We start from the raw sequence: 24,568 nt of genomic DNA on the forward strand, positions 1-24,568 counted from the left end.
ATTTATATAGCACATCCACTGACCTGGGGCTTCAGGGCGCTAAACAGAACATAAAAACCGCAGGCTAACCAAACCACAGGAGATAATATAAAAGGTTCAAGAATCTGACCTAGCAATCTTTAAACAGGAGAGTCTTTAAGCACTTTCTAAATATTCTGATTGAAGTCTCTTCTGCGAGGATGGTAGGTAATCCATTCCACAAAGCAGGAGCGGCAGAAAAGAAAGTTCAACTTTTCACTTGCGATAGCTTCCTTGAAGGAATTTTTAACTGGGAGCAATTAATGGATCACAGACTATAGTTGCTGGACTTTGGAGTCATAGTGTCTTTAAGATAAGATGGGCCTGACTTTCAGGCAATTGAAAGTGATCACCCTTAGTCTAAAGTGGATTCTTTCTTTAATAGGGTGCCAGTGGAGATCTCTTCTGGCATCTGATACGTGAACTCTTTTCTTGCGGTCAGCAACAACCCTCACAGCATTATTTTGCACAACTTGCAGTCTGTTGATTTCATTTTTGGGAAGAACGACCAGCAAGCTGCTGCAATAGTCTAGCCTGGAGTTTATTAAGGTCCAAGCAAGATTTTTGCTGCTGACTCTTGAGGGAAAAGGGCGGGCATGAGACAAATGTTTTATATAATATGCAAAGGAGGCAAGCACTCTTGAATCTTATCAGGAAGAAGAAAGGTAATACTTAGCCAGTGTCCAAAAAGGATATGTTTATTCAGGGAGAAGGAGTAAAAAGGGGGCTTAACCAGTCACTAAGGTCCCAAGAAATGGGCCGCAGCGGGTTGAGGTTTTCTAACAGTAGCTTATTTAGTTCTTGGCAGTTTGAAAAAAATTCGGAAATTCTAATCCACCTTTTTATTGTTGTGCGCGTGGTTTGAATCAGGTTTGGGTACAGCAAGTTACTGTGACCAAACATGAGGCAGGTGTTGAGTCGAGTTTGAAGTGAGGCTTGTTGGGGTTCGATGCAGCATTGTAATGAAATGGGAATGGGGCCAGGTCGGTTTGAAGCACGATTTTGGGTTGAAGGTGCAGACGCTGGAGGCACTTGGTCAAGATGCTGCAGTTTGAAGTCTGTCACAGCAGCCAGATTCTGGCACAAACACAGGCAATGGCATGCTCAGCTGGTGCAGTGTAGCAACAAACTGGTTTGTTTGAGGAGCAGCAACAGTGGTTCGAATATCAAGCGAGTGCCAAAGGCAGCACCAGTGGGTTCTGTTAGTCTGAATGAGGAAAACACGTCTTGGGTGCAGTTTAATTGGTTTGAGGTGATGTAAAGCAGAAATCTTGAGGTTTCTGGCTCTTCCGAGACTGCAATTCCCAATCCAGGGGCTCAGGGACAAGATGAGGTTGCGTTTGCTTTCTCTCAACACGGGGCAGGATAACATCCGCAGGAGTCCTTCACCACAAGTGACATTCTGGGTACCACTGTAGCGAGCCAGGTCCCCCCCCCCCTCCCGCACTGTTCCCCTTCCCCTGCACAATCTGAATGACACCTCGTCTAGTAAGATCGTTGTCTCTGCCTTCTCTCTGTTCCCCCTCCCTTGCCCTGTCGTGCCTTGAACACTTGTGTATAGGCACGTTATAAATCCCATATCATAACACCAGTAGTTCAACTGCAACTGGTGTACCCTGTGAGTGGAAAGGAGCAGACCTTGCCTCTGCCTTGGAGTGCTCCTTCACCTCAATGGAATTCTTCTTGCAGTCGAGGAATTAATAAAAAGAAAGAGGGGGCGATCCCTTCCTTATAAAGGCTAAAGTTCACAGGGAATTGTGTTAAAGCAAGCATGCCTCAAGGGGCCCAATTTCTGAGTTATCAAGTGGTCTTTGCTTTACTGTATCGTAACCAAAGTGCTTTGCACTAAAGGAAGTGGAGTAGACTTCCCCAACTATTCAGAGCTCCCAGTGGCTACAGTGGCTACACTGTCAGCCCCTTCGCAAGCAGATAGCATCAAAGGCCCTTTGGTATGAAACTCCCGGTGTGAGGCTGGTCCTTAGTTTGTCGCCTCTTAAACCCAATTCCCAGGATGCTCTGGCCGAGAGCTTCTGGGGCTGGAGAAAGGCGCTACCTGCCCTCAAAAAGTATAAAAGGGAGGCAGCACCCATTGCCTATTATTGTGCTGCTTGTAGCAGAGACAGCCAGTATGAGGAACATGTACATTGCCAGTCCAAGGCTGGCCTAGGCTCACAGTGTTTACATGTGTATGATACAGATCAGATGTGGCATTAATAAGTATGTGAACTACCAGCCACCATACCCCGAAACTCAGGGTTGGCTTTTGTTTAAAGATTAAACAACCACCAGGATGACAGATCATAATTATGTGGTTTTGGAACAGAAGCGTACATTTGAAAAACACAGCCTATGCGCTGCAGTGACTTTGCTGTCCTGGCAGCTGTCAGACAGAGCACCTATTACTACTGAACCTGCTCTGTCCCACTGGGGAGCAGATGATGTAAATCAATATATGGATGCAAAAGGGCACAGGTGTACACCATAATGTTGACAAGTGTTTGATGAAAGGGTGGTGATCTAATAAGCAGACCACCCTGAGATGGATTACCTGCATCACTTTATCATTAAAAAAATATAGAAACATTTTCAAGTTTGTACTTTGCTAGCCTTGCCACATGGCAATTCTTTACAAATAGCTAGTGGCAAGTGCACATTTTGAGCCCCAATAAGTCTTACCCACCAAAGGTGCTCACAAATAGGGCAGGAGACCCCAACAGAATGACATTTGGTCTTGCAGAGTTTATCTTAAGGCCTGATTGAGATGCATTGCATGGAAATTTATGTAATTGGCATTAGCAACCTAGAAGGAGGCGCTGGCCAATCAGGATGCTCGGAACGCGGACCATATTGTCTTGTACAAACCCACGTTCCAAGCATCCTCGGTGCTGCTAAACAGCACCTCCTCCCCCTGCCTTTACCTGTCTACGTTCCTACACGCGTGATTTTTTTTATTTTTTAAAAAGGAAAGTTTTTGCTGCGCCAGGGTGCACAGTGCTTTCCCAGAGTCCGTTTTCAATGTTGAGTAGGTCACGGTCATCAGCATTTAAAACGGACTTAGGAACCGCGGCTTCAGGCTGTGCAGCGAGGGTAAACAAAATGTGTTTTTAGCACCTGGGTAGGCAACTACATGGGTGCCAATGGTGATATGCCCCTCAGCGGCGGGCTGACCCTGTTGGCATCTGCACTGCTGCCCTCGTAAGAGGGCTCTCACTTCGCTCAGGCCCTTAAACTGGGAGGCTCGCCGCCTCAGAGCATATCACCCTAGTATATATCGTTCGTCTGAATCCATCGATTAATACTTTTTGCACAATTAAGTGATTGCTAGTCAAATTTGGAAATATACCCATTGTTGGTTTCTCTTTGTGGATTAGGTGTTACGTTCGGTCTGAGCTCAAAATTACTATTAAAAAAGGTATGGGTGGTAGAGAAAAATATATTCATTGAACAATTGACTTGGGAACATTCTATTGTTAAAAAGTGGCTAGTGCTTTTTCAAGTTGCTTCTACCCATTCTGCCAAGTGGACAGGGATCCTTAAAAAGCTGTATACGGGGTGGGTATTATGCCTTATAGGATGGAACAGATTTATGGCTATACATATTTACAATACCACTTTGAAACATGGATACCAACAACCATACTGAAACTATCTCACGGGGTGTTCATCGGACCTCTGCAGGATGCTCACACAAAATGGTTAGACTCGGGGCGGAGTAAACTCACTGTCTTTTGGGAGGGGGGGGGAGTTTAAGGACTGCTGCATTGAAGTACATGGTGGATGGAGCATGGGGCTATAATGGACAAGCCAGAAGTGTTAAAACACGTAGCCACAGTAGAATGTGTGTTTGTGGGAATTGCAGAGTAATCTGGTGAGGGGAATGCACACAGGACTTTTCCTTATTTAACGCCCAGTCACTAGTCCGTCACTTGAATTTTCTGGGCACCAGTGGCCCTCCAGGGGCTCACACAGTGGTAGCCCGGACCATCTATGGACGCTCTGCAGGAAGTGATGGTTGTGCCACAAATAGTGACATGAGAAGGAGACCTTGCTCTTCTCTCCATAAAGAGGGCTTTTTCACAGGCTATAACCCTTCTATGGGGACCACTTCAAACCCTACATGCAAGTGTCTTCACATTGTCTCCACTGTTTCGGTTCAGCATCTTGAACAGGTCACTCCTCCATATGGAACACAGGCGGTTACTCTACCAAATCCTTCTGGCTATTGCATCACACTCTAAACTGCAACAGAAACAGTTGTGAAACACCGACATTCGCTTACGTGAGACTGCTTATCATTTCTAAAACCAGACCCTGCCAACGGACCACACATACTTATCCCAAACTAAAACGTCCCAATAAACATTCCAATAACTCCCAGATAAGCTATAGACAATGCTGCCTATATCTTCAGTATGCCTCAAGCATTTATATGTAGCCTGTAATGGGCATGGTAAAATTAAGACCCGTGTCCCATCCCAGCAAAACAGAGTTGTCAGTGTGATGAACAAAAGCCCTAGATAAAGATAAGCTGGTAAAAAGCTTATCAAGATTGGTGTGTGATGTGAGACAAAGTTAGTAAGCTTACCCTGTGAAGAGGGGATGGAATCCCTCTCAACTTGGGGTGAGAAGCCTGCCATGGAGGAAGCCAGAGCCAGTCATTCCCCATAGGAGAAGGGTGGCAGTTGGGAGAGTCCCGGTTCTTGTCCCCTCTTGATTGCCTGCCTGAGCAATAGCAATACCAGTGCAGGGTTCAAAATTGAGGGGGGATGGGAGCCATTTAGCTTCTTGATAGGTCCCAGAAGTGCCTGGTTAGCTTGACACCAAGAGCTACCAGGTACTGCTACGGCTCCTCTGGACAATGTGTGCTGAACAAAAACCTTTTACCTCTGTGCATTTGGGATAATCGATAAATAAACCTTCAAAAACACCTGTATGACATTTACAGAATAAGGGTTCATAAATAAGGTTCAAAATGTTATCTTTGCGTCATTTAGTTAGATTTGAAGAACTATGTACTAGCTCCTCGTTCCGCAGTGGTAGCTACTGGTCACTGGTGAATGCTGGATACCCAGCAGTTGCTTTTAGGTCCTCCTTATCCAAGCTTAATTTCGTTCCCTGAGGAAAGTGTAGAAGTAGTAGAGAGGGGAAGTGGGAGAAGTAGTAGAGTGGATAGTAGTAGTACAGGGGAAAGGAGCAGTAGCAATGGGAGGGGAGAGGAGAGTAGAAGTAGAGGATGGGCCAGTAGTAGAGTGGAGAGGAGAATAGTAGTGTGGAAGGGAGAGTAGTAGAGTGGGAAGGGGAGAGCGAGTAAGATGTCAAACCACCTTCAGGGTTTGAAATTAAGATTTGATGAGCAGGAGCTAAAACCAGGTCATGTGCGTCAGGCTTTAGGCAGGAGCTACCACTTGCAAACCAGGAACGAGTAGCCAGCGCTACATAAGTCTAACTTGCACATGAGATGCACACTAACTTTTTTCCCATTGTGTATTATCCATTATGTGTAAATGTGTACTAGATATGGCCTAATTCTTCCTTATTAATATTTTCAAAAAGTTAATGTTTCTAAGGCACCAGCTGGCCAGGGGAGCTAAAAGTATTTCCTGGTATCTGTTGGTTTCAAGCTAACTAGGCTCTCCTGTAATATATTTGATCGTGGACTCTTCCTTATGTGTAACATACTCCCAAGTCTCTTCCATCAAACCCATAGAAAGCAGATGTCACTGAGGAACCAAGTACTTCTGACTTGCACACATCAATTACAGTTTCAGCATCTGCCTTTCCTAATGGCCCATTAATGAACCTCAACCTTTTCTCTTACAGAGCCAAGTGCAGAAAGGCCACCAAAAGTAGCAGACAGGCAGCATACAAGACCACTAACATTACACTATACATTTTTTTTTACCTAACACTGCTTTCTTTTCAACTTTCTCAAATTGGTAGAGAGGAGAGTGTGGGCATTGAACCTGTTCTCCTACACCCACCGCCAAACCGCCTGTAAAACAGCGAAAGGAACATTAACATCAGTGAGTTTATGACAGGCATGATGATTCAGCAGAAAGGAGGAGGCGACTTTTCTACATTTGAATGCATTCGGAAAAAATTATTGGGCTGACAAAAAAGAAAAAAAAACATATCAATATGCCAATTAGCAAGCCGGTTAGATAACTCGGCGAGTTAAGCATGAGATTCAGAATCTATATGCTCCCTGAAGTCACAGGTTGAAATCTCTGCAAAACAGACTCATCCCTTCATCCTGTAGAGGACAAACGAGTACTATTACCATGGGTAGTAATAATGCGCTTATTACAGTGCTTAGAAAAGAGAGACCGGCAGACAGAAGTAGGGCTGTCAGTATTTCACTGCTTCTCCCACCCTAAAAAGGTCCCAAAAAAAAAAAAAAATAAGAAAAGGGTGGGTTCAGGGTTGTGCTCCCTCTTCCCTAAAAACAGAAGAGATTTCCCACCAAAAAGAAAAATGCCTCGTTTAATTTCTTCAGTCCATGCGCACCACCAAAAACGGCCTGACCACTAATATCATTCAGAAACTCAGCTCCCACTGGTAGACAACCAATGTTCTCTTTCAGGCACTGCCACCCTTAACTTGAATCCTTGCCCCCATGGTGCTTGTGCGTCGTGGATGCCTTAAAGTGAACGGCAGCTGCAAACGTTCATTGCGTTCCTTCTGCCCCTACCAGAGAGAATATGAAGTGGCACATTGCCACGCGTGTTAAGATACGTTTGGAAAAAAAAGCCTTTCCATGTGGTGCTGGGGGGGGGGAAATTGTGTGTGTGCTAGATGACACGAGGCAGAATCATACATGTATATTCAGCAGGAATGCTAGAAGAGAATCTGAGTACATCATCATGAAATGCTGGTATGTGTTGGCGGCAGAATATCAGATTTACAGAGTGAATGCTGGCACATATTGTGGACACATGAGTGAATTACTGTGACAACACTTGCATAAATGTGGGTGCAAGAACCTCAAAGTGATGAGAAAAAAAAAAAAAAAAAATATATATATATATATATATATATATAAATAATGCTGAAGTGTATTGTCGGTGTAGCTTTATCAAAATGATTCCCAATAGTAAAGACATATTGTAAACACAAACATGTGTCTCCCTGGAGAGCCGAGATGTAAAATTGTATGGCTTTTTACCCCCCCCACCCCCTTTCTTTTGCAAAACACACTATTTCCACCCACCATTTAAAAACATGTCTCAGGGAGGTGGGGGTGTGGGGTAGTTTGGGGTGATAAAGCAAACTCTTTCTCCCCCAAATCCCATACATTGCTTAGGAGTCGTTCACTCATACCCATTAGGAGATTTTAATGCCCCTCCACTGAAAATATTCACCAGCTGTTACGTCAAGAGCCACCCGCTTCTCCTATGCACCAAAAGCCGCTTCTCCCACTGCTCCGCAGGTTGTGAGGCTAGGTACCACTCGAGCTTCCACTTGTTGTGCTTATGCTCTCTACAACCACACCAGAATCTCCTCAGCAGTCTCTCCTCTTGAAGCCCAATGTTATGAACAATTACCCCTCATGTTCTGTAACCGCCTGTTCCCTTTCTTGTGCATCAAAACGCCCACCCTTTTCTGTGGTACCCAGCAACCTACTCACATGCTGCACTTGAGAGCCACCGCCTGGCTCCAGCCATTAGGCAATGTTGTAACCTACATCCACTTTGCTTGCTGCATTCAATATTCTCACTCAGCTCAAGTACCCAACAGTTAACGCACCCTGCTGTGTCCTTAAAACCCCACCCCTGTTGCACCTGAATGTCCAATCCCCTTCAAACTCAAACAGGGCTGGAAGAAGATGTGGAGGGGAGGGTCATTGCAAAACGATTTTGGCGGGGCTCTGTTGCCTGCACATGAAAACTTCATTCAAACAATATAAAAAATGCCTTAATTTGAAGTACCTTTAAAGTTTTGAAATGCAAAAGGACAGTGGACAAAATTGTAACTTTGTAATTTGGAGTAAAGGCAGTTTCAGTTGGAGCAGTTTTGAATCCGTGCAGCACATAACTGATAACACATGAATACAGGGGACAAATGTAGTCAGTGCAACCTAGACTTCCATTAGCGGGAGTCAGCTATGCCGTGCACAAGGATCCAGGTGATAATATCACCGCACAAATATCGCCATATTTTTGCAGCGATATTACCCCATGGAACCCACCAAAAATATCAACTATGGCGGTTCCCGACGACCATTTGTACGGCGATATTTTTGGTGGCGATAATATTACCCGATACCATGCACAACTTATAATAGAAAATATAATGTAAAGTGTATGGGTAATTTTCCTGGGTTTGCCATTAAGATTGCATTAAATGAGCCACCTTGAAGTTCATTGATCTCCAAATATCTTCACTGCACCCACGCCAGAGAGCTGAACACGGGGGGAAACCGTTCCGATTACTGAACACTTTTTAGAGAAGACTCTCACCAGCCAGCAAATGCACATTTAAACTCAGACAGTCTTTAGTTTGTTAGACTGCACACCTTCAGTCCCATCTAGATCACTTTATTTTGTAGCAACATCCTGGATAAATTGTAGGCAGTGGTTATAGCTACAGATGATCATGTAACAGGTGAATTGGCCTCTACGCGGCAGTAAAAAGAAAAAGGAGATGGGGTTTTGGAGGGGGTGAATATTGTTAAAGCCGACATGACCACTTAAGAAAAGTTATTATGCTTTCTTTCGCATCGTCACAAGTGATCCATTTCAAATAAAGTGTGAAAGACCAAGCCGACAGCTCTCTTCCCATGATCTACCCAAGAGCCCTGCGATCCTATTTTACTCCCCACTCCCTTCACTGAGTGTACTTGACAGGTTAATATCCAACGACAATCGACAGCCTACCACTGACGCTAGACCGTTCTCCCTGCTCTACTCGGGCCACTTGCAAGTGATGTAGGCGATACCCCTACAGCGAAGAAGTTGCAACCACACATTCACCCCCGCAGGATTAAACACCTGCGCAAAATAGCCGCATGAAGCTCCCCTTTTGGTGTACCTGCAGCTCTCTACTGCCCTGCCTGCCGCCATCGCCGGTGGGAGAAAAGCCGACAGTTCCCCTAACGTATCTGCTAATGTATCCACCAGCAAGACCTGACAGCCCCTCTCCCCTTTTATAGCACACTGGTCCCCTTAAGGAACAAACGCCAAAACCATGACCGGCACTGCCAAAAGAAACCTCCTCGGCTGGTACCGAAGAAAGCCCTTGATCTGCCACCCTCCCGCATTCAGCCCCACCGTTAGCGACAGCACTTGCCACTGTTTACATGACGTACCCCTGAGTTTTTACCTGAAAGGCCCCCCATGGCCGCTGTCCAAGGCTGCCCAAAAGCCACGTTCCACGCCAGAAAGGCGGAAGCTCCCATGAGTGTCCCCATCGAGGCGTAAGCGATACGCACCCAAAGGTGCCGACTGACCGCCATGGGGAGCAACAGTGTCACACTGCCAAGCCCTCGGGCTGCCCGGGCTACACAGAGTGAAGCCGAAGGGGGCGGGAGCCCATGGACATAGAAGAGGGACAAGTGCTGAACATTCAGGATCCGGGGAAAGAGAAGAATCATCAAAACAGAAGAAGGGTCAGAGTCCGTGTGTACACGGATTATTTTGAAGGGAATAAAATCAATTCTGTGGTGGGTACATACGGAAAGGATAATGGAAATAAAACAAAATAAGGGGTAGGCACGTCAACCAGTAGCGTAACGAAGAGCTAGAATGGTAATTCGTTTTACAAGGTTAAACAATACATTGTTCTACGCCATGATACATGTGTGAGTGGGCGACAGCATTGACGTTTCTCACAGTCCGTGAAGACTAATGCAAGAAAGTGCCTGATAGACGCCAGAATAGGCCTACATGTTCTTATGAAAGAACACGAGATAAAAAAAATATACACTCCTGGATTTTGTAGATGTACACGATCTGAATCTAATTGTTACCCCCATAACTCCCACGAAAAAAAATCCTAAATTTAAAGTTATGGAAATGATTGCTACCTCCCCGACTACATCCTATTGTAACCAAGGCTATCAGCTGACAGCCCGCACCTGTGGGTTTGCGGTCACACGGGTCATCATGCAGGAGTGCAACCTACATTGGGGGGGGCTAACTAGTTATGGGCGGGGCCAGGTTAGAAACAGGGCGGAGCAAACTTAGAGGCCCCGCCCCCTCTGTTCTACCCCAAGAGCTGCCTGGCGGGGAGCCCATATAATGCATACTTGCCAACCCTACAGCATAGCTCTCAACTCACACCATAGCTCCCAACCTTTTTTGTCACCAAGGCGGGTGAAAACACCCGATTTTCTTTTTGGCGGGTGAGAGGCCCATAGAAGTGAATGGGCGTATGAGGAGCTTGGCGGGTGATTCATCAGCTTTCAAGGCGGGTGACACCCGCCAAAAGCGGGTGAGTTGAGAGCTATGTCACCCGCTTTTGGCGGGTGTCACCCGCCTTGAAAAGGGCTGACTCACCCGCCAAGCCTCCTGCACGCCCATTCATTCCAATGGGCGTCTCACCCGCCAAAAACAAAATCGGGTGATTTCACCCGCCTTTGCACTACAAATGGTTGAGAGCTATGCTACAGATTCAACCAGTAGGGTAGGCTACTGCTTTTTAGGTAGTCCTACCGCCTACAGATTTTCCTCTCAAAACATACTGATTAATGGCTCTTGGGACTGCCTGAGACCCACTATCATCCTCCAGTGTAAGGTGGGCAAAAGAGACCCTGGAAATAATGTTCAAAGTTGCCCCATATTACACATTTACAGCAAGCCCAACCCTTTTCCTATGAGAAAATGTGGTAATAAAATAGGTTACCACACAAAAGAGGCCCAGGATGCAGAGGCCTACCGGGAAATCTCCAGAGTTCCCTATAGGCCAGTACACCCCTGGACACACTCTCTGTCCTGGGCGCAATGACGTCCAGGCAAGTGTCAGAGCGTCAGTGTGATGCCACACACATCCCGTGCCTCTCAGAGCTACCTGCCTGTCCTGAGCTCAGTTTGCTGTTTGTTCGGAGCTCTGAGCCGGTGCTCTGTCTCACTGCAGAAATTCTTTTGAACTTCTGTCTGTCACAGCGCGGAAAATACACACAGCTGCTAGCTGAGCTGCAAGGTAGATATGGTAAATTAGTTACTTTGTTTAATGGCAATTGATGTGTCAAGGGCAGAGACAGTATCAGGGCTTTTCCACTTTTTTAGTTGACAGGGGCCATGCATGAGCCTCAGTGGGTTGGGGGTTGGGGCGGCAGCAACTGCCCTATGTTGCCAGTCACAAGTCTTAATAACAGAGCAATATATGTATCTGTCTATTCCTTTCATTTTAGGGCTTTAAATGTGCTATTTGCAGCCTGTGATCTCATGTACTGTCATTAGATTGGGTAAAATTGATGTGACATCATTTCCTGTGTTGTCATTTTGCCAATTACTATTTTTGAAACTTTAAGATTCCTACAGGTTTTTGGTCACAGAATATTGGTATGTATGTATATATGACTCTCTGCATTGTATGCTGCTGCTGCCCTTCAAGACGGGGTGTGCATCATGTCTGTGCCACCTATTTTTACTCTCTCCATTGTATGCTGCTGCCGCACTTCAAGAGGGGGTGTGCATCATGTCTGTGCCACCTTTATTGACTCTCTGCTTTGTATGCTGCTTCCGCCCTTCAAGAGGGGGTGTGCATCATGTCTGTGCCACCTACGTTGACTCTGCATTGTATGCTGCTGCCGCCCTTCAAGATGGGGTGTGCATCATGTCTGTGCCACCTATTTTGACTCTCTGTATTGTATGCTGCTGCCGCCCTTCAAGATGGGGTGTGCATCATGTCTGTGCCACCTATATTGACTCCCTGCATTGTATGCTGATGCCGCCCTTCAAAAGGGGTCAGGCTAACCGTATGTCTTTGCTAAGCACTTATGTATCCAAGATTTCTCACAAGCTCTTATGTAACTAAGTAAGCCTTCGCGATGCCTGAGGGCAGTTGTGCGCTGTACAAATTCAAATAAATAAATACAAATAAGTATGCTAGCCCCCTGTCCATCCTACCAACCACCACACCACCCCTACCACCCTTCCTCTACCGACCAGAATCAGCTCCTTGGTCCAGCATTACACATGAGCACACACACACACATATATACACACACACACACACACACAATTACACATTCACTCACTCATTTAAACTTCCTATGCACCATACACTCACTCATTTCCATGCGCACCCAGCCCCCCATACCTGTTAAAGACTCCAATCAAGCAGTCCCACTAAGTCAGTGCCTTGTCTGGGATTGCTCAAGGGAAGCCCTTATTTATATATTTTTATGTCCAGTTCGTGTACTCTGGATGACAACCCTTATATAACAACCCTCCCTTAGAATCCCCCTGACCCCACTGAGCCAAGAAGTAAGTTTGTTTTGCAAATTTAAAAGGTTTATTTGAGAATTAAACAATATATATATATATATATATATATATATATATATATATATATATATATATATATAAAAAAGGACTGGAAACCAATCCGAGTTACATCGGCACTCCAGCTATGATAAAAGCGAAAGGCTGGATGTCTCCAACAAATCCACACACAGGCTTGGGTACCGTGCAGTCAAAGTGTCCTTTATTATTTGAAATACATGGACAAAGAAGGCAGCAACGGTCTTGGATGCAAGAAAGGTACGACGCGTTTCACCCTACTCGGGCTTCGTCTGGTATGTGACACAGAGAGAGGACTGTGGTATTATAGAGAAAAGTATATGAGTCCTTTTTCAATGTTTTGCACTTAAGTAAGGTAACAAGTGGTAGACAAAAATGGAGCCATGTAGGAACCTGCATGACCACCCATTTCAGGCATTCATGAGAGACACAGTGTTTTTATAAGCACTGTAGTAATTTGAAACATTTTTGTCTAATCAAACCAATTATCCCATGTGGGTTGGGGATGGACAAAATGCCTGGAATTACTAATATAAAATGATGTATTTTCATCCTAGTGTTTGCCAATGGCAATGAAATTAGGAGAAACGATCGTGCATCGTCTTCTATTGTACTAGGTTTGTTTAATTCAGCCCTAGTGGGCCGACACAGTGTCTCAGCACGAACTGAAATGTGGTGTCAAAAAAGTTTACAAAATACATGTTGCAGACATCAAAATAGAAATATGCAGATGTTTCATAAGTAATAAAGTGCTGTGTGCTATGTAAACATTGAAGGACTATTAATTGACAAAGTGCTGAGTGCTATCAATAAAGTGCATAATATAAAGTGCATATTGCAAAATCGCAAGTGGTTGGTAATTTGATCTAGGGGCTGTATGTAACCCTTGCAGGTGCCTCTATGGTATGTTCTATCCTACTCCGATCTCATCAACTCCATAGAAATTTATTGAAAAACGCTAAAAGGCGCTAAAAAACGCTAAAAAACACTAAAAAACGCAGGAAGGGGTAAGGAAAGGGGGGAGAGAGAAAGGAGGGGCATAAAACTGTCATTAATATATATCATAAGTATCAAAGATATTTATATTAAAACACATAAATTGATCTAATACAGCACAAATGGGCAGTGTGTTACCCTCGCGGGCGCCCATATGCTGTGACTTGAGGCTGTATGTAACCCTTGCGGGTGCCTCTATAGTGTGTCTCTGTCATACATCGGTTGATACCGCTGTACATAACTATACTAAGAAAGAACATGCGGTCCATAATAAATATTGTGAATATTCATAATAGAACACAGAGGTTGGTCTAATATAGACACATAGGCAGTATGTTACCCTTGCGGGCGCCTATATATTGTAACTATGCCACCCTGTATATTTGGCAATGTGGTAAAAAGTAGTTAATGCAGATGCACGAATACATGTTGCCTTTTCAAATTGTTATAAGGACATATTTTGAAAGAAGTTAAGGTGCTTGATGTTGTGTGTTAAAATTACACCTTATAATTCGAGTAAAAACAATTTAAAATATAATAAAATCCACAATGTATGAATATATCATTTGATGAAAAAATGGAACCTACAACTTGAGATTAAGGTGCATAGTACTAGATGTCACATTCATGTGTCAGTGTTTTATGCCTAAAGTTTTTAGTGGATATGGGACATAAACTTTTTAACATTCAAATTATTGCCCTCTCCCATACTTCAATCCCATCGGTTACATTTAAAGCAATCCTGCAGTTGATACACGTTGTTTTGAGGAGACTTGCGATGCGATTGACAACTAAATGATAAATGCACTTTACATATTGATAAAAACAGCACTTGGTAAAGCTAAAGATAAAACATCCTCTCCCTTGGCTAAATTACTAATTTAAAATGATTTGTGATATAAAAGAACACACAATCAAAGTAAAAAGTGCTTGCAGGGAAAACCGTGTAAGGATGCATAGGCGTCCGAGTTAACCTTAATTTCCTAAAAACCTTATTTCATTGTGCATACACACCAAATAAACAAAATATACAAAAAATACAAAAAATATATACAGAAATTACAAAAATGCGGAATATTAGGAAAAGTTGGGAAAGGCTCAGGTCTATCAATAATTGGAATTTTGGAGTCTTAGAATGTTTAGGATCCCAAAAATGCATATAATTCTTTGTCACGATTGTGACCTCCAGGATACTTGGTATTGAAATCTACTATATATCTAGATTCCATTTGTCTGAGTATTCGCAGTCTGTCCCCTCCTCTTGGGTGAATTTTTGCTGAGTCAATAATGAAATACTAAAAAGAACTGATGTCATTTTGATGTACCTCTTTGAAGTGTTTGGCAAGTGGGTAGGACATATCATGATTTTTGATTGCACGTAGATGTTGCAATATTCTTAACCTGGCTTCTAGTTTGGTGCTACCTACATACCATAAATTGCAGGAACAAATAATCACATAGATAGCAAATTGTGTAAAGCATCTCAGATCTTGTTTGATTTTAACTTCTTTCTTCGTCCGAGGATGTAGGAACATTTTCATGTTTATTCCATGGCGACATGCTTTACATTTAGCACGGGTAAAAAAACCTGATATTTCGGTAGGTAGCCAGGTGTTAATACTTTGTTTGGGTGATTGGAACATACTAGGTGATAGTTTACTTTGTATAGAAGGTGGTTTTATATATATCACACTTTTATAATAAATTAATAATTGATATCACACCTGTGAATATGAGCAGTAATCAGCAATAGGTAATCCTACAATAGCACAGTTCTGGTGACTTTTGACTAGGAACAGGGGAATAAGGTATCAGAGAATGCTTTATGGTTCCAAGGAGATGCAAAGATGAATAAGAGGCAATACAGAAATAAACTTGATATGATTTCAGCAAAAGATAATATGATTACTTTTTCTTTGACAATTCACTCCCCCCTATGCAATGTAAGGAGATGGAAGTAACACACACAGTCTTCAGGAATACAATCACAGTACAATCCCAATTCAGTTCCCCCCTAGCAAGCTTAGATCAACAGGGATGATTTTAAACACAGGCAAAGTACTTTAAAGGTGGTATGCAAAGAAGGGAAAAATATGCTAAAAATAATTTTAATTCGCTCTAGAGGTTCAGGGTGAGTGATAGCTACTTTAAATTAGTTCAGGATCACTTTAGCAATGCTCTATGAATGATTGTCAGGTTGCAAATGAATAAGGAGTAGCAAGTCGGCTTAGAGCTTGTTGAAAAGCTTAGAATCTCAGCTTCAAAATAAAAGTTAAATCTTGCTTTTATCACAAACGGTTGAAGGGATATGGACGATTTTGTGGAGGTATATTTTCAGAAATGAAATTTTAAAGTTTCAGAATGACCGATGACAGTTTTGCAGCTTTAAAGTCACAGAACGACACACAATGCTATGGTGTAGTTCTAGATAGGTTAAAATAGTTTGAATTAGATTATATTAAACTAAGAGATCGGTTTAGCACAGTCCTGGCTGGGTACTCACACTATATTTTGGAAGGAATGGGCCTTGTCACAGATCTGGTCAGGTTGACTGCGGTTCTCTCGCCACGGACGGTCTTTAGTACCGGTTCTCTGGTTACAGCGGTCTGGGTCAGCTCTGCTCTGCTGTTCTGGTCTGGCACTCGGCGCTTCACAAAGGTCTGGTCTCTTGTTCCGGGTACAGCTCTGCTTTCTGGGTGTTTCTGGCACAGGGTTTTACGCCAGAATCAAACAGCTCTGCCCGGCTGTTTTACTCTGACGTGCCCCTTGGAAGTCTGGGGTGAATCAGTTTGCAAAAGATTTTGAGGCCTGCTGACAAATTCTGAAGTCTGAATTCAAAGTTCTGGTCTCTGTCTGGATTTGAAGTCTAAGTGCTGGATCTGGTGTCTTCTGGCAAAACGCTCCACAAGAAATCAGCTTGAAGTGGGAAGTGAATGTTCCTACCTGTCCTGCACAGTCTCCTTTTATGTGTTTAGAAATTGGGAGGGTTGGCTCAACTTCGATGCCCAACCCTCTCAACTTATCATTGGCCAGTTCCTCCTCTCTCCCTTGATTGGGGGAACTGGGTTGTGAGTCAGAGTGATGAGGTAGATTTATGGTCAGAGGATCCTCCCCTTGTCAAATTGCACACACATCTATTTCTGATCCAAATACATATTTATCTATGTACCATTTTTCTAATATTATATGTCCAGTTAACATATTTTCTGTAGCACCAAACCATCCGATCCCTGTCTTTGTAAGATGTTGTGTCCACTTATGACAGAATTCTCCCCTTTTCATCCAGATAACAACCTCTAAACCTTTCCAGATTTTACACAAATGTGCACAAGGGATATGGGTTTCAGATGATAAAGTGTCAGATTTTTAACATGCATACATTTGGAGTAACAACCTTTTTCCGCTACTACCCCCAAGAACATACCCCAGAGTCCTAACACCTCTTAAAATGTGCAGAGAAAAATCACAAGAATGATGTTATTTATATAATTTTTACAAGTCCGCACTATGAATTGTCCATCTTTTTAAAATTATGCTTTGGCCCCAAAGGGGTGTGGTTTTCCAAAGCACATGGTGGAATTTCTGGTTTATCCACTTCCCCCAAGCTCAGCTTGCTCACAGATGCAGTGCCCCTCCCCGTTTCCAAGAGGAAGCCATTTATGACCCCCCTAATTTAACATTTGCCTGGGCCAAGGACAGTGCTTTGTTTAGTTTCCTGTAGTCCCCAGGTGCTCCTCCCCTAATTCAATCAGAGAGGTGTCATCTCCTTTTGGCAGGGGCAGCAGAATGCAGTCAGGCCTGGGAACACAGCTGTTGATCAAGTTTCAACTCCTGTCGGGGGTGGTTGTCAGGCAGAATTCAATCTCTTTAAGCCAGGCTTCAGCTAAATGTCACTTTGGTACCCAGTTTTCTACATTCAAATCAAACTGACAATTTTCACACATGCAGCTAAAACGCGGATTCTAAGGTCAAAACTATGACATTTCAACAGTTGCAAACTATGTGACACTTAACAGTAGGTCATTCATTTATTTTAAAACATTTAGATTTTAGTGTCTTTCAGTCCAATTTCACTTCAGCTGCTGACATCCACAGCTCAGCCAGTTTTGTTATGAACATTGTTTTGGGCTCTTTCTCTTTCCAGATTTTGTATACACACAAGACTACATTCTGCCAAATGTCTGCTTTTTGAATATCTTGCAATGTTTAAAATAGGCATTTTTAACTTGCATTTCAGAGAAACAAAGGTGATTTCAAAGCGCTTTTTTTTTTAGCCACCGGCACTGCTGTTTTTCCTTTGGCACACATTTCACTCATGGCACTCCTGGCCTATCACGCTCGTACTGGTGGGTGGCAGGTCAGGCGACCATTTTGGTGTGCGCGAAACTGCGCGGTTCTCCTGTTTCTGGGATAGAATGATGGGCGGCGACAGCTCATTCCCACATCTACCCAGTCTATTGATTTAGTTTTGTTCTGGGATAGAATGATGGGCGGCGACAGCTCATCCCCACATCTACCCAGTCTAATAATTCAACATGGGTCAAAACCCTTGACAAGCCTCCCTGCCTGACTGCGCTTTGATTTCGAGTCGAGGGGGAGTCGGGTGCAAAGGATGTTTTGATCCACGCGCTGGTATGTCCGCATCATCTTCTTCCAATTCCATAGATGGCACAGTTCAGCATCTTTTCCTCCCTCCAGTTGGATCGATCAGTTCTCCTCGCCGGTCTTGATGGGAATATTGGGCAGTACCCTGGGCCCCTCGGATCTTTACTCCCGGTCCCTGGGTCATTCTCCTTGGTCAGTCTCCGGGTTTCATCTCTCCTAGGATGATAAAGCAAAGCGGCAATATACATTCCTAGACATTTCTCCCCCACTATTGATATAGTGGGGCGGCATATACATTTTATAGTCAAAAACATGAACATATACATTTTTTTAAATCAGGAGGCAAGAACATATTCAAGAATCATAGAATTTTATAGGCTATATGTGGAATATTTTAGGGTGGAACTGAATTAATCTGGAGCGGTCCCCTCTGGGATTGCAGAGGACTCCTCCAGTTGCTGCAGAGTGTGCCTGGGATGGCAACACTTTAGCTGATTTATATGTACCCACTTGTCTTCCCCTTCCGCCAGACTACCATTGGGATGCGGATCTTATACGCTACTGGGGAGACCTTGTCTATAATTTCAAACGGTCCCTTCCATGTAGGCAAACATTTTCGCTGTTTGGCCTGGTTTCTTTGGAAATTGTATAGATAAACCCGGTCTCCCACATTATATTCCTACCTGGTGGTCTTCAGGTCGTAGTGGGTCTTCATGCTATCAGATGATCTTTCTAGATTCCGCTGAGCATAGGCAAAAGCATGTTGGAGGTGTTTCCTTAAATTCTCGACATACTCATGAGTTGTGGAGGCATTTATCAACGTCTGCTCTTGGGTCCTGTAGAGCAAATGCTGGGGAAGCAATATCTTGCGTCCAGTCATCAGCTCAAATGGTGACATTTTATTTGCAGATGAAGCGGTAGATCTGATGGCCATTAGGACCAGAGGTAATCGGATATCCCAACATAGCCCAGAATCTGCCACAAACATTTTTAAGATGCTCACAATGGTCCGGTTGTAGCGTTCTACTGCTCCAGAAGAAGCTGGTCGGTAAGCAATGTGTAGCTTCCTTTTGACCCCCAGTATCTCCCACATCTTTGTCATTACTTCACTAGTGAAATGGCTACCTCTGTCTGACTCAATCCTTTGAGGTACACCAAAACGGGAAAAGATGTGGTTAATCATCAGGGCACTTGCTGTTTCTGCCTTCCATTTTGGGGCCGGGAGACATTCCACCCACTTGGTAAACAAGCATGTGACGGTCAACATTTACTTGTTTCCTCTAGACGAGCGAATTACAGGGCCTACAAAGTCGATTTGCAAATCTGACCATGGCAGTGTCATCCCCCTCTTTTGGAGAGGTGCACGGTGTGTGAGGGATGATGGCTGAAATTGTGCACACACAAGACACCCCTTCAAGTATTGGTCGAGGTCCAGTAAGCAACCTCTCTTAAGATCTCAAGAATTGTATGAAACCCCCTATGACCGGCGGTGACCGCATCATGGGAGTGACTTAACATTAGGCTTCGGAATGAGGTAGGGACCACCCACTGATCATGGCCAGCTTGGGATTTCCTTACCAACAAACCGTCTTAGATCCGGATCATCTTTGGACATTTCATCAACACTCTAAGGTCCTCTTTCCCAATGTAATCGGTATCCGTCAGGGGAAAGTTCTCAGGGTCCTCAATGTGTTGGTAAAACTTACCAATTATTGGATCCCCCTTTTGAGCCGTAATTCAATCAGCATCAGGGGTCTTCTAACTCCATTGTGCAGTTGAAAGATCATTGTGAGCATTTGTCTGGGACCTAGTGATAGCAGTGACCTGGAGTTCCCCCAACAGGGACTCTATTTCTATTAGATTCCCTTGGATGGCCCCGGTTTTGGCCAGCTGATCAGCTAAGTCATTTCCAGTTTTGTCTGGTCCCTCTACTTTGGAATGACCCTTGATCCTTTTCCAGTAGATGGTCATCCCATTCAATGTGACCAGATCATAAATGTTTTGGATTAACTTCCCATGTTTCAGGGGTTTGTTATTAGCACATAACATGCCTCTGGTTTTCCAATTGACCAGGTGCTCCACGAACCCGTTCTGTACATAATCCGAATCTGTGATTATGACCAGTTCGTGGAGTTGATGTTGGACATCAGTGAGGAGGGCTTGATGCACAGCCATCAACTCTGCTACCTGACTACTTCGGGGACCAATTTTGTACCCAGCGGAGGGTTCTGGGGACTCATTCACCCATGCATTCCCCACGCCGGCAACCAGTTCTTTTTCCCCGTTGTTGTCAACATGGTTAGAGCATCCATCCACATAGACAGTGGGCATTCCCTCACACTTGTCTTCTTCAAAGACTGTGTGTGGGGAATTAAGGTATGCCTCCATGTTGTCCTTGAGTTTTAGACTTTCGCCTTCGAGACAGTTTTCTCTGGCACAATCATGCAAGTCAGCCAGACCTTGCGCGAGGGGACTCTTCTTGTTTTGGCCATATCTGACCTCCACAGGAAAGCCTTGCATTGACAGAATCTAGGAAGTAATTCGGGAATTACTGACATTTCCGGCCCAGATTCTGTCACTTTGGAGGTATTGCAGAGCCTGGTGTGGAGTCTCCACTATGATGTGTTACCCCTGGATGAACGGGCGGTAATTCTTCAATGCCCACACCGTTGCCAGGAGTGCCTTTTCACAATCGTTTAATTTTTCCTCAACAGAGGATAAAGTTTTTCTCGCATAGGAGATTACTTTATTGACCGTGTCATGCTTTTGGTATAATACTGCCGTCAAGCACGTATTACAGAACCCTGTCTCCTGGAAGAACTCCTTGTTTCTGACAGGGTAAGCTAGGCAAGGCGCTTGTGAGAGGCTTCTTTTGAGTTGTCTTACTGCCTCAGATTGTTCTGGACCACATTCCCACTTGACCCCCCCCTTCAAGAGATGAATCAGGGGTCTAGTGATCTCTGCATAGCCCTCAATGAACTTTCTGCTGTAATTAGTCAGTCCAAGGAGGCTCCATAGTTCCCGCAGAGCTGTGGGATCCTTCAGTTTCTGAAGTGCTTCCACTTTCTTTTCTTGGGGACAGAGACCCTGAGGAGTAATCTCATGCCCCAAGAAATTAACACGTGTTCTACACCACTGTTCTTTCTGAAAGGAAAGTTTTGCTCCGGCGGCCCTCAACTGTGTCAGAACATAACGGACCTCAGCTATGTGTTCTTCCACAGATGAACCTTTGATGAGGACATCATCTACATAAGCCAGGTTACCCCTCGCACCCAGGTCGGGCATGGCCTTATGTAGGAAAATGTTGAATTCATTGCCAGAGTTGAGGTATCCGAAGGGAGTTCGGGTCCATGTGTACTGCTGGCCCCCAAAGGTGAAAGCCAGTTTGTATTGGTCCTCCCTACTGACAGGCACGGTCCAGTATCCATTGGTCAGGTCTATTGCTGTGAATACCTGTGACCCCTGAATCTGGGCCAGCCCTTGGTCAATGTAGGGCAGAGGCCATCGGAAAGTATGGACCCGTTTGTTGAGCTCCCTAAGGTCGGCACAGAGTCTCCACTGGCCGTTTGGCTTCAATATTCCCAGCACTGGATTATTGAAGGTGTTGTGTACTGGACGGATTATTCCCCGGGACTCAAGGTTCTTAATTATTTCAGTAAGGGACTCCATGGATGCGAGAGGCAAGCGATATTGCTTCACAAACACTGGAGTCATGCCAGGGTCCGTGGGAATTGTTGTTGTGTGGATGACGGTGCGACCACAGTCATATGAGTCTACAGCAAAGAGATCTTGGAAATCCACGAAAACCTGTTTCAACTTTTGCTTCTGTTCCACAGTCACACAGGCATCAGCTAGGTTGACTCTCTCTTCCACCATCTGCCTGAAGCCTGGAAAGACATCTGGTTTTGCTATCTCAACGGCCTCCTCCAGCTGGGTGGAGAAGTCCCTGGTCAGAGTGCTGATTTGGACTGGAGGCTTCAGGTGGGAAAGGCAGCCCTCATGGACCTGGAAAATCACCTCATCCCTCCTGAAGTCACAAGTCACGTCTTCCTTACCATAAGGGCAAGAAGTGTACACCAGGAAGTTCCCCCCGCATGCCGGGTAAAGATCCTGTCTGGTATTGTATTGTCATCACTGTCACTGTCAGAACAGTCCTTGGGGATTGGTCCTAACAGTTCATTTCCTAAATCAATGGAGAAATGTCGGTCATCAACCGCCATTCCAATAATGGTGCCTGCGGCTAGAGTAATACTCTTTAAGTCGCTGTTATCCACCTCTATTGGAATGGTGTCATGTTCTATGTTGACTAATGGTGTTGGGTTTACCCCTAACCCTTGCTGTTGGAGAAAAGCATTAAGATGAACATAAGCATCAGGGTTTTTCAATTTTTGTCCTCTTTTAACTTTCACTTCTAGGGAGAATTGTTGGGTCATTTCTGGGATGGTGACTTCCTCTTTAATCTGAACTTCGACTGCATAAGGTAGCAATTGAGCTGACCTAAATGCTTTTTCTGGATCATCAAAGCCCATGGGATTATCTGCAAATCGGGACCAAGCTTTGAAGTTTATTAGGTCCAAACTGATGGCAAAGCGATTGAGAATGTCATTGCCTAAGTAAAAGGCGCCTGTGACGTCTCGCACAACCCAACAATTATGGACTATGCTCTTGTTGCCAATGGAGATTTTGAACATACACCTGCTTGGCAGGAGATGTTTCGAATTTGGTGTTTCCAGATCCATTTCCCATTTGCCTATCAGTTTGAACGTGGGAATGGCTGGATCTTTTGGGAGTTGGCAGAACATAGCTTCGCTGATGAAGCTCTTACTGTTGTTCACACACACACTCGAGCGAGAACAGAGTCCATCCCATCATTTAACTGAACAGGGATGAACAACTGCTCTCCAATTTGCTGAATATCAGCCAGGCTCTGAGCTGATTTCATATCTTTCTGAACTATTGGAGTGGGAATGTCTGATTGTGAATTAGTAAAGAATTTCAGAGTATTTCCTTCCAGTGTGGAATACAACCTTAAACTGGAAGGAAGGTTGATTTTCAGAAATAGAGAGGACCCCCCATCACCAGTCTGTTGTCCTACTGCTATTACTGTCACGTCTGGAATTTGGTTGTTCTGGAAGTGAAATTCTACTTGGTCAGATTTTTGTTCAACCATGTGGCAGGTGCCGTTTAAACTAACATGGTTGACACTCTGTTTTAATTTTATTGGTGGGTGGGCTAGTCTGGGTCCAGAGGACCTTGTTTACGCAATCTATTATGGGTGACAACCTTCTCAGGAGGTCATTCCCTAGTAAAAAAGGGGTGCCCTCTGGAGTCACCACTATGACGGAGTGTTTCACCTTGTGTCGCCCAATTTTAATGTCCAAGTCTGCAGTCCCCTCGACGCGAATTTCCTTCCCGTCAAAGTTCTGCAGTTGTCCAGGAAGAGAGGTGAGAGGAATGCGGTAATTCTTCCCCCTTCCTGCATTTAGTTCATCAAAGGCCCTTTTGGACAGAAGGGTAGCTTGGGATCCAGTGTCCACCAGTGCCAAAATTGTACCCTGCCCCTGTACTTGTACCGGGGCATAGTATCTTCCCTCCTTCTCCTCAAGGGGGCACAGATAATGCACATTTTTGGACAACTGGTGGGCTAACTTTCTGGTTTTGGACATTGATAGAGAAGAGATTTGGGCAGAATTCTGTGTAGAGTCATGGGAATCTGAAAAAAAAAAGTTTGCAACTGGATATTGATGCGGTTTTTGGTTCCCCTGGTTCCAGTTCTGGGCCGCCCCCCCCCCTTTTTGAAGGCAGTCACCTGGATGGGTTTGAACCAGGGGTTTTCGGTCTTGTTGGTTCTGGGATAGAATGATGGGCGGCGACAGCTCAATCCCCACATCTACCCAGTCTAGGTTGGAATCCCTTGGGACCCATTTTTCCTTGGGAGGAGTTCCCCCATCTCTGAAGGAGAAGATCCTTTTCCCAGGATCCTCTGAGGATCCCTCTCCCTCAAATTGGAAGACCTGTACCTCCTCCACAAAATGGCTCCGTTTGGGTCCTTTGTTTCTCCTACGTCCTCTCTGCTCCTTGGGCGGCAGACTTCTAGGGGTAGGAGATTTTGTTTCCAGTTCCTATTTTTCCGGGGGCTGTTTAGAAGTTGGGAAGGAAGCTTCCTCCAAGGCTTTACACCCCCCTTCCCCTTGTGCCTCCTCCCTGGGAACCGGTGGGTTATCGGGGTGCTGCCCCCGTCATTGTTCTGGAGCACCAGGCCCAGGGTTTGGGGCATTCTGTGGTGGCTTGCTCATCTGAGGGTTCTGTTGAGCCCTCAGTCTGTGACCCAGATCCCGTGCCATATTTTTGGCCTGGCGCTCAAGTTGGGAAACCCGCTCAGGTTGATACAGGGTTCTGTTTTCTCCCCTGGGCTGATCCCGGGAAGGGTAGCTATCCCTTCTCTGGTAATACCCTGGGTTGGAAAAATTTGGGTACCCCTCCAC

At 44.7% G+C, this 24,568-nt stretch overlaps 1 protein-coding gene across 1 annotated transcript in view; it reads right to left on the reverse strand.

Moving 5' to 3' along the window:
- The window catches only part of SLC48A1 (solute carrier family 48 member 1), a 106,212-nt gene extending 96,548 nt beyond the window's left edge, over positions 1–9,664 (reverse strand). Inside the window, exon 1 of the mRNA XM_069653197.1 lies at positions 9,340–9,664. Coding sequence (XP_069509298.1) covers positions 9,340–9,610 — 271 coding nt within the window. The 5' untranslated portion in view covers positions 9,611–9,664. The remainder of the gene's footprint in view (positions 1–9,339) is intronic.
- Between the last annotated feature and the right edge of the window lie 14,904 nt (positions 9,665–24,568).

This window comes from Ambystoma mexicanum, chromosome 3q (assembly GCF_040938575.1).
Source record: "Ambystoma mexicanum isolate Mex_15411 chromosome 3q, UKY_AmexF1_1, whole genome shotgun sequence".
Taxonomy (NCBI): Eukaryota; Metazoa; Chordata; class Amphibia; order Caudata; family Ambystomatidae; genus Ambystoma; species Ambystoma mexicanum.